The sequence below is a fragment of the Stenella coeruleoalba genome (assembly GCF_951394435.1).
Source record: "Stenella coeruleoalba genome assembly, chromosome: 14".
In the NCBI taxonomy this organism is placed as follows: domain Eukaryota; kingdom Metazoa; phylum Chordata; class Mammalia; order Artiodactyla; family Delphinidae; genus Stenella; species Stenella coeruleoalba.
Window position 1 is genome coordinate 64,404,989 of NC_137160.1, and position 13,305 is coordinate 64,418,293.

The 13,305-nt window shown below is 57.9% G+C and overlaps 1 protein-coding gene across 6 annotated transcripts in view; it reads left to right on the forward strand.

The window, feature by feature from the left end:
• Positions 1-13,305, forward strand: part of CABIN1 (calcineurin binding protein 1) — a 98,207-nt gene that overhangs the window by 10,342 nt on the left and 74,560 nt on the right. For 4 of the 6 annotated variants that reach the window (XM_079943136.1, XM_079943131.1, XM_079943132.1 and 1 more), the window contains exons 7-16: positions 311-440; positions 1,692-1,841; positions 3,569-3,855; positions 4,867-5,035; positions 6,785-6,921; positions 7,417-7,634; positions 8,729-8,807; positions 9,315-9,502; positions 10,236-10,388; positions 11,637-11,831. In XM_079943136.1, the coding sequence (XP_079799262.1) occupies positions 311-440; positions 1,692-1,841; positions 3,569-3,855; positions 4,867-5,035; positions 6,785-6,921; positions 7,417-7,634; positions 8,729-8,807; positions 9,315-9,502; positions 10,236-10,388; positions 11,637-11,831 (1,706 nt within the window). Of the gene's footprint in view, positions 1-310; positions 441-1,691; positions 1,842-2,668; positions 2,694-3,568; positions 3,856-4,866; positions 5,036-6,784; positions 6,922-7,416; positions 7,635-8,728; positions 8,808-9,314; positions 9,503-10,235; positions 10,389-11,636; positions 11,832-13,305 lie in introns of those variants that run through there. The other 2 variants (XM_079943134.1, XM_079943135.1) reach the window with 2 other exon arrangements.

Consider the following 13,305-nt stretch of genomic DNA (forward strand, 5'->3'; position numbering starts at 1 on the left):
TTGCCGACAGCTGGTTCCCGAAGGGTTTCCTCAAGGTGGGCTTGCTGGGCTGAGGGTCTGTGTTTGATGCCCATGTTTCCGCAGAAAGATTGTTCAGCCGTCCTCCCTGGCAGTGTGGGCCTTTGCCCCTCGACCTTGGTATTATTATTTTCAAAAATCGTTCCCGATTGGATGGATTAAAGTGGTGTCTTGTCGTCATTTACCTGGTGTTTCTTGGACTCCAGAGCAGGGACTACTTCCCTGGCGTCACTGGCAAGGCCAGAGAGTCAGAGCGCAGCTTGGAGGTCACGCCTGTTTCTTTCCTGGCCAGCTTGTCTGTACTTCATTTGCAAAGCTCTGGAGAAGGACTGCCGCTACAGCAAGGGGCTGGTTCTCAAGGAGAAGATCTTCGAGGAGCAACCGTGTCTCCGCCAGGACTCCCTCCGGATGTTCCTGAAATGGTGAGTCTGCAGCCCACCACCTCCTCCCCAGCGGCTGGGGGCTGTTGAGGCCCCTCACTTGGCAAACGGCTCTGATCTGCTTGGTTTATTGTTTCCCTACGCGCCTCATATGGGCGGTGCCTCCGCCTGTCCTCTGCCCTCCTTCCCCGCTGCCCTGCGGCTCTCCTCTGGGTGCTCACAGCAGCCTTGTTCACCTCACTCCTCGCTGCCCACCCTACCCCTTTCCGAGGCTGTGCTTCCTGTGTTGCCCGGCCCGCCTCTAATCGGGCCACCGTGCCTGCCTCCGGGATGAGACTCATGCTTAGCTTCATCGCCCAGGAGGCCCTTTGCAGTCTGACCCCCCAGTTCTCCTCCTGCTTCTCCCTCCACCAAGGGGAGAGCTGTCCCAGGGCCCTGCTATGTCCTGTCCGGTCCCGCACCCTGGCTCCCACAGCGCCCTCACCTGGAATCCTCTCCCTATGGTGTCTTCGTGCCCCTTCGTATTCCAAGCCCCACATCCCCTCTTGGCAGCTTTCTAAGTCCGGGCTGCCTCCCCGCCCATCCTCCAGTGGAACCAACTCCTGTGCCCTCTGGTATTTCCTTGGCCCTGGGAGCTCACCGGTTGGGACTTAGTGGTTATTTTGGTGTTTATCCCTCGTAAGATTGTGCCTCTTATTCACATCTGTCCTGACGGAGCTGACCTTCTTTGGAGAGGTGGTTGATGAGCATGTAGGACAGATGATGAGTCCATAAGTGCGTGGCTCCACGGGGGAGCCTTGTGGGGAGGAGGGCACAGGGCAGTGGGGGCAGGTCTCGCCGGGCCACCACAGGCAGAGGTGTGCCTGTGGGAGGCATCCGGGGCCTCAAACTCCCACCTTTCTGTTGATCTCCATAGGCTTTGGTGAGCTTGGCTGGTCTGATAACCTTTTTTGGGATGGGTAGGATGGGAGAGTTAAATTCTTAAAAGGTTTTCAGCAAATAATTGAGAGCAGCATTTAATTTTTCTGTTGCTTTTCTGCCACTACTATGATCCTGTTAATACAGATGAAGGTGATGAATTGTAAGCAGATCAAAGGGCATTAATCATTTTCAGTGTAACGTGGGTATTAAGAATGCTAATTACTGCCCTTTTCAGCCCAGACTCAAGTAGTTATTTTATTTGTAGGAAGAATTAATACAGATTAAAGGATATTAACTGCATCCCTCTGTGTAAGATTTCCATCTTGGCTCTAGTGTGACACGGTCACTCCTCTCTGTCTCACGCACTCTCAGTGACATGTCCATCCACGAGGTGTCGGTGAGCGCGGCCGAGTCACAGGCCATCATGGATGAGGCCCTGGGGCTTCGGAGGAGGCGGCAGGCGCTGACCACGCATGAGAAGGAGCCGGACCTGAAGCTGGTGCAGCCCATCCCCTTCTTCACGTAGGTCGTCTGGGTCTGGGTTGCTGGTGGCCACTGGGCCCTGCTTGGGAGGGGGCTGAGCCCGCCCGGGCTGCTGCCGTGGCAGGAGCTGGGCGCACATGGGCGGGTGACTGCAGGAAGCAGGCCGGGCCTTCCCCGGTCGAAGTCCCTCTCTGTTGCTGTCCTTGACCCACCACCTGCCATGTTCCTGTACGCCCCTCTCATCTGCCCACCCTAAGGGGAGAAGGAAACCAGCATTAGCCAAGCCCTGGACGGGGGACACCAGGACTCAGAGAGGCTACTGGTGAGGGGGGAGCTGATCCCACGTCCTGGCTTCCCGATCTCTAGTCCATGCTCCCCTGCTAGGGCTGCTTGGCATCCTGGAAGGTGGGCCTCAGCATAGCCCCGGGAAAGGTGGTCCCTGGAGTTGGGGTCATTTAGCCCTTCGGTGAGGTCTGTTCCTAACATCCTGGCATTGACCCTCGTGCCTATAAGTTGAGAGTGTCTCATATGTGGAGGCAAGTCACGTGGTGGCCCGCAGCTCCCCACCAGGTGGGACAGACTGGGGTCCAGCCCTGGTGCCCTCGCCGGGTCATTATGTGCCACTTCCTGGAAAAGAGGGAGCAGTATCCCTCTCTTGTAGGGTCATCATGATAATTGAATTGAGTGCTTGGGGGTCGTGCAGAGCCAGCACGCAGGAGGGGCTGGTTCCGACCCACGTTACTGCTCCTACTTGTTCATTCCCGCACGTTTGAGTTTCCCAGGAAACTGGAGGCAGTCCCAGGGGTACTCAGTCACCAGAAGGAGGGGCACACGTGCAAAGCTGACAGGCCCCTCGAGGAGAGAAGCACAGCACCGAGAGCTCATAATGGGGTCTGCACTGCTCCGGGGTTTGGGGAAGGCTTAGGGCCAGAGCTGGAGTCTGGTGGAGGAGTGGGCATGGATCAGGCAGAGGAGCTGGGGGGTGTGAGTGGGGTGTTGTTTCCGGGCAGAGGGAAGCCTGTGCAAAGGCCCTGTGGTATGTGGGGGGTGGTTTTGTTTGCAGAACTGAAAGCAAGCTAGCGAGGCGAGAGTGCAGGGGGCAGGCGTGGGGGGGTGGGGTTGCGGCGGTGCGATGAGGCTGGGCGCCACTGAGGGGACAGGCAGAGGCTTTGGTTTTTAGTCTGAGGGCCTGGGAAGCTGTTCAAGGTTGGAAGGGTGAGTACGTCAGGCTACACTGTGTCATACCATAACACGGCATGACATACAACACAACACATGACTAGAAGTAAAACACAAAACAGCATACAACATAACACATGCTACACCTCACCACAACAGGGCACACAACACAACTTACACACCACAAAACACACGACAGTCTCGGTTTGCATCCAGCAAGCCCCGGCCCAAGAGCTGTTCAGCCCCTTTAGACCATATCCCTGCCAGTATTCCTCCCCCAGAAAACCAGACTAGTGACAACAGGTCAACGACACCGTCGTTTTAAAGATTCAACCTTGTAGGGAAGGGGTTTTTGAGTGAGTCTGTGGTTTCTCTGTGTGCCTGGTAGGTCTGAAGGGGCCTGGGGCTGAGATGCCTCAGGGCTTCTCCTGCGGGCAGTGGAGCGGGTGCAGGCTCTGCTCCAGCCCCGGCTGCTCCACCTCAGCTATCAGTAAACTGAGACCACCCCGCCCTCATGGAGATGGCAGCCCTGAGCTCCGGGCACCCCGTGTTGTGTGCTGACCCGGGCGGTGACCCTCTTCCTGCAGCTGGAAGTGCCTCGGGGAGAGCCTGCTGGCCATGTACCACCACCTCACCACCTGCGAGCCCCCACGGCCCAGCCTCGGCAAGAGGATCGACCTGTCCGACTACCAGGACCCTGGCCAGCCCCTGGTGCCCTCTGCCGTGGTGGCACCTGTCAGCGTGATCCAGCCGAGCCCCGTCAACGCCAACCCCGAGGTGACCGTGGCAGAGCCTGTGCTCTCGTACGCCCCCGTGGCCACGGCCAGCTTCCTGCTGCACAGCCCCAGCCTGTTGGAGACGGGCATCCCCGCAGGTGAGCAGGCCTCGGGGTTGGCTTCGGGAGAGACCCCGTCTGCTGAGCAGGAATGAGAGTCGGGGTGCCCTGGTCTATCCAGAGGGACGGGTCCTGCTGCCGCTCCTGGCCCCACAGGGGAGCCTCTGGGCCTGCTCGCAGGGCCTCCCTCGTCAGCGGTGGCTTCTGCATTGGGGCCCCTGCAGGGAAGGGGTTGGCCTCAGGGATACAGCTCCTCAGACCACTCGATGCCCAGTTGCTCAGTCCTGGGGTAGAGTTTACTCCTGCTTGTGACCTGTGAGCTGGCGGGTCCCTCTGCTGGTTCTGCTCAGTTGCTGGCTCACGCCCTGCACCCAGTGCTGCTGTGCACTGATGTTCTGAGTTCTTTAGCTTTAAGAAGCAGTCAGCATAGTTACCACCGTATGCGGTAGTATATGTTGGAATGGTTTTATTGGTTTCTATTATCACTGGAGTTGTAAAAGAATTTCAGACTAAAGTTCCTGAGCCTTTCCTTGATTTTTGTGTCACCGATGAAGAATATCTGGCAGTTAAGGAAGTTTCTGAATGAACCTGTATATGATTGTTTTTAACTTTTTAACTTAATCATACATGACACCCCTCTTCTCTCTGTATGATTTATGTGACTCTCTTGCCCACATCGTGTCACTGGGCCATGGCGATGGACAGAGTCAGTGTCATTGCGACTTGCTCTGTTCCATCCCAAGCCAGCCAGTGGGAGGGGCAGGGGGATGGGGCATTTGACTCTGAGACCCTGGCGTTCTGTAGTGTGGAAAGTAGCCTTGAGATCTGGCTTTTGGGCTCTGTGAGTTGGAGAAAGGGGTGAGACTTAAGCGGTTTGGAATGGACTTTTCCCAGGCTCCTTGTTAGAGCAGACAGGAGATTTCCTGAATGTCAAAGAAGCCACAGGTTAAACCTGCAGGCAGGGTTATTATAAAAGAAGGGACCGAGTGCCTCGTGGTGCATTTCCCTAGCCTGACTCTTGTGAGATTTCAACGTTCTCTCTTTGTGAAGGTGATGTTTCTGGAGGAGATAAATCCAAGAAAGGGGTGAAGCGGAAGAAGATTTCTGAGGAGAGCGGGGAGACGGCGAAGCGGCGGTCTGCCCGCGTCCGAAACACCAAGTGCAAAAAAGAAGAGAAGGTGGACTTCCAGGAGCTGCTGGTGAAGTTCCTGCCGTCCAGGTGCGGTGCACTGTTTCTGTTTTAGAAAAGGGAGCACACAAACCTCCTGCCTCCCTTCACGTCCCTGGTTCCGTGGTCGCCCTCCCCTCCAGGCATGTCCTCCGTCTTCCTCTAACATCTGTACAAACGGCCAACGCTCAGGTCTTCCTGGATTGGGGGCTTGGGTTTTCTTGCCTCTCCTGCCTCTGAATGTCCTGAAGGCAGGAACCGTGAGTTTTGTGTCTTTTGGAGCTGGAGGTGACCCACTCACGCCCCTGGGCCTTCCCTTGTTGCCAGGAGGCCTGGGGCTGCTGCTCCTCAGGTGCAGACGTGGGGACGGCCCGTGGAAGGGACCCCCTGCGCTCAGGGAGGGCGCCTGCTTGGCTTCTCCAGGCTCAGCAGGGTTCCCTCGAACTCTGAGAAGGTGGACGGTGGGCTCAGGAGTCATCCCTTGCTTTCACTGGTTCGCGGTGTTCCTCAGAGGAGCCTCCCGGGAGGAGATGGGCCAGGCTGCGTGGAGCTGGGGGGCTGCGCCCCAGTGCTCCTTCCCTAGGTCTTCGCCAGCCCCCATGCTTTTGGTCCTTGCCCTGTCACCTCCCTCAGACGCTCTGGGACCTTGATGCCTGAGCCTTCCTGGGGTTTATGGTGCCAGTGCCAGACTTCTTAATGCCCTCACGGAGGGCAGAGAGCAGTCAGTCTCTGCTGGTTGGGCATCTCTCTGCCTTCTAACGTTTGGTGGGCATGTCTTGTCAGCTGGGGCTTCCTCTCTTACCCCCTGTGTCTTTGTGAGTTGACTCCATTTTATTCCTTCCCGGTTACTGGAGTGGAGTTTGGGAGGTAACCACGTGTGTTACGTGAGCTTGTGTCCCAGGAGTCCTCAGCTGGCATTTTGGCTCGTGACAGTAGGTTTCAATGGTGATGCATCCAAGCGGAGGAGGAGGAGGAGCCAGGATCTTTAGGTGGATTGTAAATCTGTTTTGCCACAAGGTTCCTGATTTTCCTAATTTGCTGCCTTTCCGTTTCTGTGTGGTGAGAGGGAAATGCTCAGAAGTGGAGCTGTTCTCAGTGAGTGGAGGAGGCGGGCTCTCTGATCAGTTCCTCCCTAGCCGCCCCTGCAAAAGCAGGTCTCCCTTCCGAGGGCTGCGAAGAGGAGGTGCCAAGGGGCCCGAGGACCATTTCCCCATCTCCCCTCTGGTCGTTGCCCCGCCCAGGGCCTTGCTCCCCAGCCCGCTTCGTGTGGAATAGTGTCTACCTTCTTTTTTTTTTTCTACCTTCTTTTTTATTCTTTATTTCAACTGCTGGTTTCCTGTGTGGTTTTCACATCAGCTTCCTCGAATCATCAGGCAGGGGCACACGGTGGCTTGCTGGGCGTGGTCCCTGGGGCAGAGGCGTGCAGTTGTACACCAGGACGTCAGGAGGCGCCTACCTGTCCATCCTTGGCGAGGTGGCAGGCTCGGCTAAAGTGGAGTCCCTGGGGGGGTCTGAGGTGTGGTGCCTGCTGGGAGAGGCCTCCCTGGGCTCAGAGAGCTATGAGGAGCTCTGGAGGGGCTGCCCACCCACCCACTTTCTCCTCGTCCCCCAGGCCCCCCTCGGGCCTTGGCACCTGGAGGCCTGGCCACCTGGGCTGCCCAAGTGGAGCTTTTCGGCCTCTGTCTCTAGCTCTCCGTGGGGCTGGGGCCAGCCTCGGGTCCGGCTCAGCTCTCCTCTCTCTCAGGGGAAGGTGTTGGAACATGCGCTGTGGCCTTTGCGAGTTCGGTGTGTTCCGTGCAGGTTAAGAAAGCTGGACCCCGAGGAGGAAGACGATCCCTTTAGTAACTACGAAGTCCCGTCAGAAGCCAAACTGGAGAACTTCCCAAGCGTCGGGCCCCACAGGCTGTCCTTCGACTCAGCCACGTTCATGGAATCTGGTAGGACCCAGGCACCACGGGCAGTGCTGTGAGGACTCCTTCCTCCCATTCTCCTGGAACCCGCTCAGGCCGCGTGCTGGGGAGGTGGGTCTGGGTGGTTTTTCAAGGGTGGTCCAGGGGCTGCCTGGCTTTGTCCTGCCTGAAGTCTGTGGTCAGCTGGAGGCAGGGGGTGTGCTGGAGTGTCCTGGCTCACACTCCACCGTGCTCCCCTAGGGGTGCGGGCTTTGCCGGTCGAATGGGTACATCCCAGCTCTTGGGTACGGCCGGGAGCTGTGCTGCTGTGCAAGGCCACACCCAGGGGTCAGCCCTCTCATACCCGCCTGGGCCTTGGAGGTTCAGATAGGTGTGCCCACAGCTGTGAGGCCCGCCCTCAGCGCCCCCCTGGGGCACATGGGCTCCTCCCGCTGGCGCCCGCTCTCATCTCCCGAACAAAATGGGGCCCCTGGCATGGAGGGTCCTCTGTTGAAGTCTGGTCACTTCCCCCGCTCCGGGCAGAGAAGCAAGACGTGCACGCCTTCCTGCTGGGGAACCTGAGCAACGGGGGCATTCTGGAGCTTATGATGCGCTACCTGAAGAGCATGGGCCACAGGTTCCTGCTGCGTTGGCCACCGGGCCTGGCAGAGGTTGTGCTCAGCATCTACCACAGCTGGCGGAGGCACAGCGCCAGCCTGCCCAACCCGCTGCTCAGGGACTGTGGCGACAGGCACATCCAGGTTGGCTGGCCGGGTGGCGGGCAGGTGGGGGCCAGGCATAGGCGGGGGGCCTGGGCTGCAACTGCAGGTGGAGGTGTGGGGCTGAGACGGGGGGGGGGGGCGGATCACGGGGGAGGGAGGTTCACGAGCAGGAGGAGAGCAGCGGAGAGGCTGGAAAGTGGAGGCTTGCTGTGTTCTAGGAGCCAGGGACCATCGCTACCCGTTTTTTCAACAAGTGAGGAGACACAAGTGCAGAGGTGGAGGAAGGCTGCCGAAGGGGTGCTGGGGACTGCCAGCTGTGGGGGCCGAGCCTATGCACTGCCCTCTGCAGCCCAGGCTCTTGCACTCAGTGCCTCCCAGCGCCAAGGGAGCCAGGGTGCTTTGGCCCCTTCTCCCGTGAGAAGAGGAAGGCCGCTTCTGAGGAGGCAGCACTGGGAGATTTCAGGGCCCTTGGGTGGTATTTCTTGCTGGGGGCACAGAGGTGGAGGAGCTCCAGGTTCACAGGTCCTCAGGGCCGTGTGGGTCATGGGCCCCTGGCGGTGCAGCCTCCACTGGGACACCCCAGGGACTGCTTCCTGGCAGCATCTGCCCAGGCCCACCTGCCCAGACTCCCCTGGGTCATCCCGAGTCTGTTCCAGCGTAGATCCACGTGCCTCTCCTTATGTCCCAGCAGAGTGGAGCAGTGGGAGGGGCCGAGGCTTTGGTCCCTAGACAGACCAGCTTGGTTATTTCCCAGCTGTGCCCATTGGCCAGGCTGGCGCCTCCTTACTGCTGAGTCTCAGCTTTCTGGTCCACCCAGGGAATGACGCGCCCACCCTGGGGGCTGTCAGGGTTGAGTGCCTGGCGCTCGGCAGGTGGCAGGGCTGCCTCTTCCATGGGACAGTCCCCAAGGACTGAAGGCGGGTCTCCCGGGTCCTCCCGAGTCTGTTCCAGTGTAGATCCACGTGCCTCTCCTTATGGCCCAGCAGGAAGCTAGTGATTACCACCTATGAAATGGAAAGTAGGTAGAGGAAAACTTGATGTTCTCATCAGAGTAAATTTTAGTTTAGGTTCGTTCCATCCCCTACCCTTGACCTATGTGACCCTGTTCCTGACCATCCGCACCCGTCCTGCAGGACATGATGCTGATGTCCCTCTCCTGCATGGAGCTGCAGCTGGACCAGTGGCTGCTGACCAAGGGCCGGAGCTCTGCAGGTAGGCGACCTTCCGTGTTCTGTGTGGGGCAACTTTTCTGGACCCTCAGCAGCCGGGAGGGGGCAGGAGTGGGGGGCTGAGTCACACCTACAGGGGGCGCATTTCCTGGGTCAGCTTGTCAGGCCAGGAAAGACCCGGGGCCTTTGAGAAGCAGCTGAGCCCCAAGGGAGCCACCTGCCTGCTTCTGTTACTCAGGATGAGGGACGTGACATTTCCATTTTCTCAGGTTATCACCTGATACTTTACGTGTCCCCAGTCATTGTCCCAGGTGATATGGATCGTTCTGACTTAAACCACCACCTGGTGAGCAAAGATATGCTCCAGATCAGTCTGCCGGATGAGGGCCTCTAGCCCCAGGGTCTCCGTATCCCCATCCAGCCCATCTGGCTCTCTGCTGCTCTGGGGCTGTGAGGCTCCAAGGGCTCAGGGCTGGGGGCAACCTCAGGGAGCAGAAGGGTGTCTGGGCCCCGCACATGAGGTTGACTCCTTTCGGCCGATGGTTTTCAGTGTCTCCTCGGAACTGCCCTGCGGGTGTGGTGAGCGGCAGGTTCGGGCCCGACTTCCCGGGAGCCCACTTCCTGGGGGACCTCCTGCAGCTGTCATTCGCCTCGTCCCAGCGAGACCTGTTTGAGGATGGCTGGCTGGAGTTTGTGGTCCGCGTGTACTGGTTGAAGGCGCGATTCCTGGCGCTGCAGGTTGGTCTGTGGTCGGCTGCTCGGGGAGGATGCGCTGGTACCCAGCGGGAGGGGAGAGAGCTGGCCGCGTGGTGGAGGGTGTGTGTGCGCACGTGTGGCACTGGGCACTGGGCTCTTCATGAGGAGGTGGGATGTGGTGGGGAACGTGCAGCATCTCAGAAATCCCGACGCCCACCATCAGCACAGCTGTAGCGCCACGAGGGGCCTCATGGGCCCCCTATAGACCCAGCGAGGTTGCTTTGGAGCCTTGACCCTTTCCTTTTGTTTCCCGAGAGAGCCTGAGCACGTGTGCAAATGGGTGCAGTTTTTTGGGAGGGAATCACTGCCCATCTGTGTGAATGGAGCTTGTCTGGAGGGCCCGGGAGGGCTGGCTATTCCCCAGCCCCTTGCACACTGTGGCACCCAGTGCCCCACAGTCGGTTCTGGAGCTGGAACAGGCCTGGGTCTAGTCGCGGCTCTGCCAGCTTTGCTCAAGATCTGGAATAGATACTCAGCCTTGCTCTGGTGTCCCGGTGTCTTCACCACCACCACGAGGGTCACGATGCTCCCCTTGGAGCTGTAGTGTGAATCATTCGTTTATGCGTTCATTCAGCAGGTACTTATTAAGCCCCACCCCCTCTGTAGAGGGGATATGGTAGTAGTTGGCTAAAACCGCCTTCATGGTGCCCCCAGTCTGGTGGGCTCAGGGGGCAGGCACCTGGTGCAGCACAGCGAGTGCCCCTCCTCTGCCCAGGGAGACATGGAGCAGGCCCTGGAGAACTATGACATCTGCACAGAGATGCTGCAGAGCTCCGCTGCCGCCCGGGCTGCGGCGGGAGCCGAGCAAAGAGACGTCGTGATCCGCCTGCCCAACCTCCACAATGACTCGGTCGTCTCCCTGGAGGAGGTGAGTGGGAGCTTTTTAATGGTGTTTTCTTGGTCAAAGGCCTGACCTGTCCGTGCGGACTAGGAGAGCGGCCCACGTGCTGAGTAGGGCAGGGTGGGACCCAGGAGAGGCAGCTCTGAGGCACAGGGTGCCACAGACTCGCAGGCACACCCCCTGATGGAGCGCTCCTCTGGGGGCCAGTGGCTGGGAGCCGGGGTGGAGGTGTCTGCCCACAGGGTGGAGAATGGCTCTTGCTCAGCTCTCTGGCCTGCGTGTGGCGGCAGCCCCAGAGGAACGAGAGGAAAAGCCCCGCAGAAGCAGACCAGTGCTGCTCTGGCCCTGGGGTGGGTCAGCGGTGTGTGGTTCTAATCCTGTCCTCACTGGGCAGCCTCTGACCACATGCCCACAGTTCCACATCTGTGACACATTCACATTGGCTGAAAGACTTCAGACTCTTGCAGAGTGGTTTCAGGGCCAGGCCTAGTGCAGTGTCCCTGCTGCCCGTATCCTGCAGGCCTCCTGTGAGGAAAGTGTTCGGGGATTGGTGGTGTGTGCCAGCCTCTGGCCTGGCTCCCTAGGTCTCTGAAGCCCCATGCTCCATGGTTCTAGGAGTCTGGTTCACTGAACTGTGGCCATGAGGCTGTCTAACTATTTTCACAGATACTTTCTGGAGCCCTTCTGCTTCTGTGGTAGTTTTGTTTTCTGGTATATTTGTTCTTCAAAGACTTGAATGCCTTGCCCTTAATAGAAATACTATTTATAAAGTATTTTATAAGGTATATACTTGCTGTAAATACTTCTCGGCTGGGTCTGTTAAATGCAAAACTCTGGGGGGCTTCCCTGGTGGCGCAGTGGTTAAGAATCTGCCTGCCAATGGAGAGGACACAGGTTCGATCCCTGGTCCGGGAAGATCCCACATGCCGTGGAGCAGCTAAGCCCGTGCGCCACAACTACTGAGCCTGCACTCTAGAGCCCGTGAGCCACAACTACTGAGCCCGTGTGCTGCAACTACTGAAGCCCATGCACCTAGAGCCCGTGCTCCACAACAAGAGAAGCCTCCGCAATGAGAAGACCGCGCACCGCAAGGAAGAGTAGGCCCCGCTTGCCACAACCAGAGAAAAGCCCGCACGCAGCAGCGAAGACCCAATGCGGCCAAAAATAAAAAATAAATAAAATAAAATAATTTTTTTAAAAAATGCAAAACTCTGGCTGCATTAAGGGAGCCCGTGAGGGCTTGGTCGTCAGGCAGTGATTCTGGGCCTTTTCCAGATCGACAAGAACCTGAGGTCGCTAGAACGGTGCCAGTCACTGGAGGAGACTCAGCGGCTGTACGAGGCTGGCGACCACCGGGCCGTCGTGCGCCTGCTCCGCCCCACCTTGTGCCCCAGTGGGTTTGACCGGGCCAAACACCTGGAGTTCATGACATCTGTGCCTGAGAGGCCGGCCCAACTGCTGCTGCTGCAGGTGTGTGCTGCCCCAGCCCTTCTCCTGCTTGTGCCTTCTGCTTGGCCGGAGTTTCTTCTCCGGGGGCTTGGAGGCAGCCCTGGAGAGCGTAGAGAGAAGTGGAATAAAATCCGCCCCCTCGGGCACCGGGAAGATGTGGTGAGAATATATGGGGGGGGGGAATTAGAGCCTAGGGGTCTGCTGGGCTCAAGGTGAGCCTGCGCCAGGCTCTGAACTTCCACGTGGCAGAGGGGGAAGGGAGACTAGTCAGGTCTTAGCCATCCATCCACCTGATGGTTCATCTGCATGTTGTTCATTGCTTTTTAAATTAACTATCGAGTACATATAAAATTGATAAAATATCTATACAATGTAAAGAATTAAGTGAAGGTAAATAGTCCGGTAGGATCAAGTAGTTGAAGGAAAGGAACACGAGTGTGGTGTGTGAGGCCCATGTGCCCTGTTGGCTCCCTCCACGCCCCCGTCCTCAGCACATGAACCCCTGCTGAGAGCTGGCTGGGCACCAAACCTCTGCTGGGCTGCGTGGTCACTCAGCCTCCCTGCGCCTCAGCGTCTTGTCTCTGGAGCGGAGATGGTTATTGTCTGTACCTCAGAGGCCTGCTGTGGATTTTCATGAGCTGGCGTGTGTGGGCATCATGCCTGGCATGTGGCAAGCCCCAGACAGGTGCTGGCAGTGACCGCTGCCGCCATCCTCGGGACACGTGGAGATGGATGTGGAAGACGATACACAGGATGTGCTCAGTGGTGTGGGGTGGGCTTTGATTTATTATCTCACTGGGTCCTTCCTCTTCAGTCTAGGGAGAGAGCCCAGTCTTCTCCCAGGCTTTTTAAAAATTTTTATTTTTTTTAACCTTTTAAAAAAATTTTTTGGCCACACCGTACAGCATGTGGGATCTTAGTTCCCTGACCAGGGCTTGAACCTGCTTCCCCTGCAGTGGAAGTGCAAAGTCTTAACCACTGGACCGCCAGGGAAGTCCCCATCCGGGCTTTTTGAACTGACTTTCTTGAACTGGGAAATGGTTAAGAGGTGTGACTGGGAACAAGCGGAGGTGAAAGGGGAGGAATGGGGAGAGGAGGGCAGGGGACGAGCTGTGATGACCTCAGCGCCAGTGGCTGTGAGGTGGACAGCTGAGTGTGCCAGGGACAGGCCAGCTCAGTGGCTCAGGTGGTCTTGCTCTGTGGTCTGGAGCTCCTGGGCAAAGTGGGCAGGGGGGGCCCCAGGGGAGGGGGCTGCTGCTGGGGAGGCACCGCATGATGCCGAGGCCCGAGATGAGGCCTGGGCCGAGTGCTGGGGAATCTGCTGGTTTTTGCTCCTTTTCCTCTTGAGGGGGTGTGTTTTCTTATTGATTTGGAATGCTTTTTATATATTAGAGATATTAATCTTTTTTTCATCGAATGTTTTTTCCCAGTTTGTTGTCTGATTTTAAATTGCAGCTTGTGCTTTCTTTGACGTACATAAGTTTTGAATTTTTAG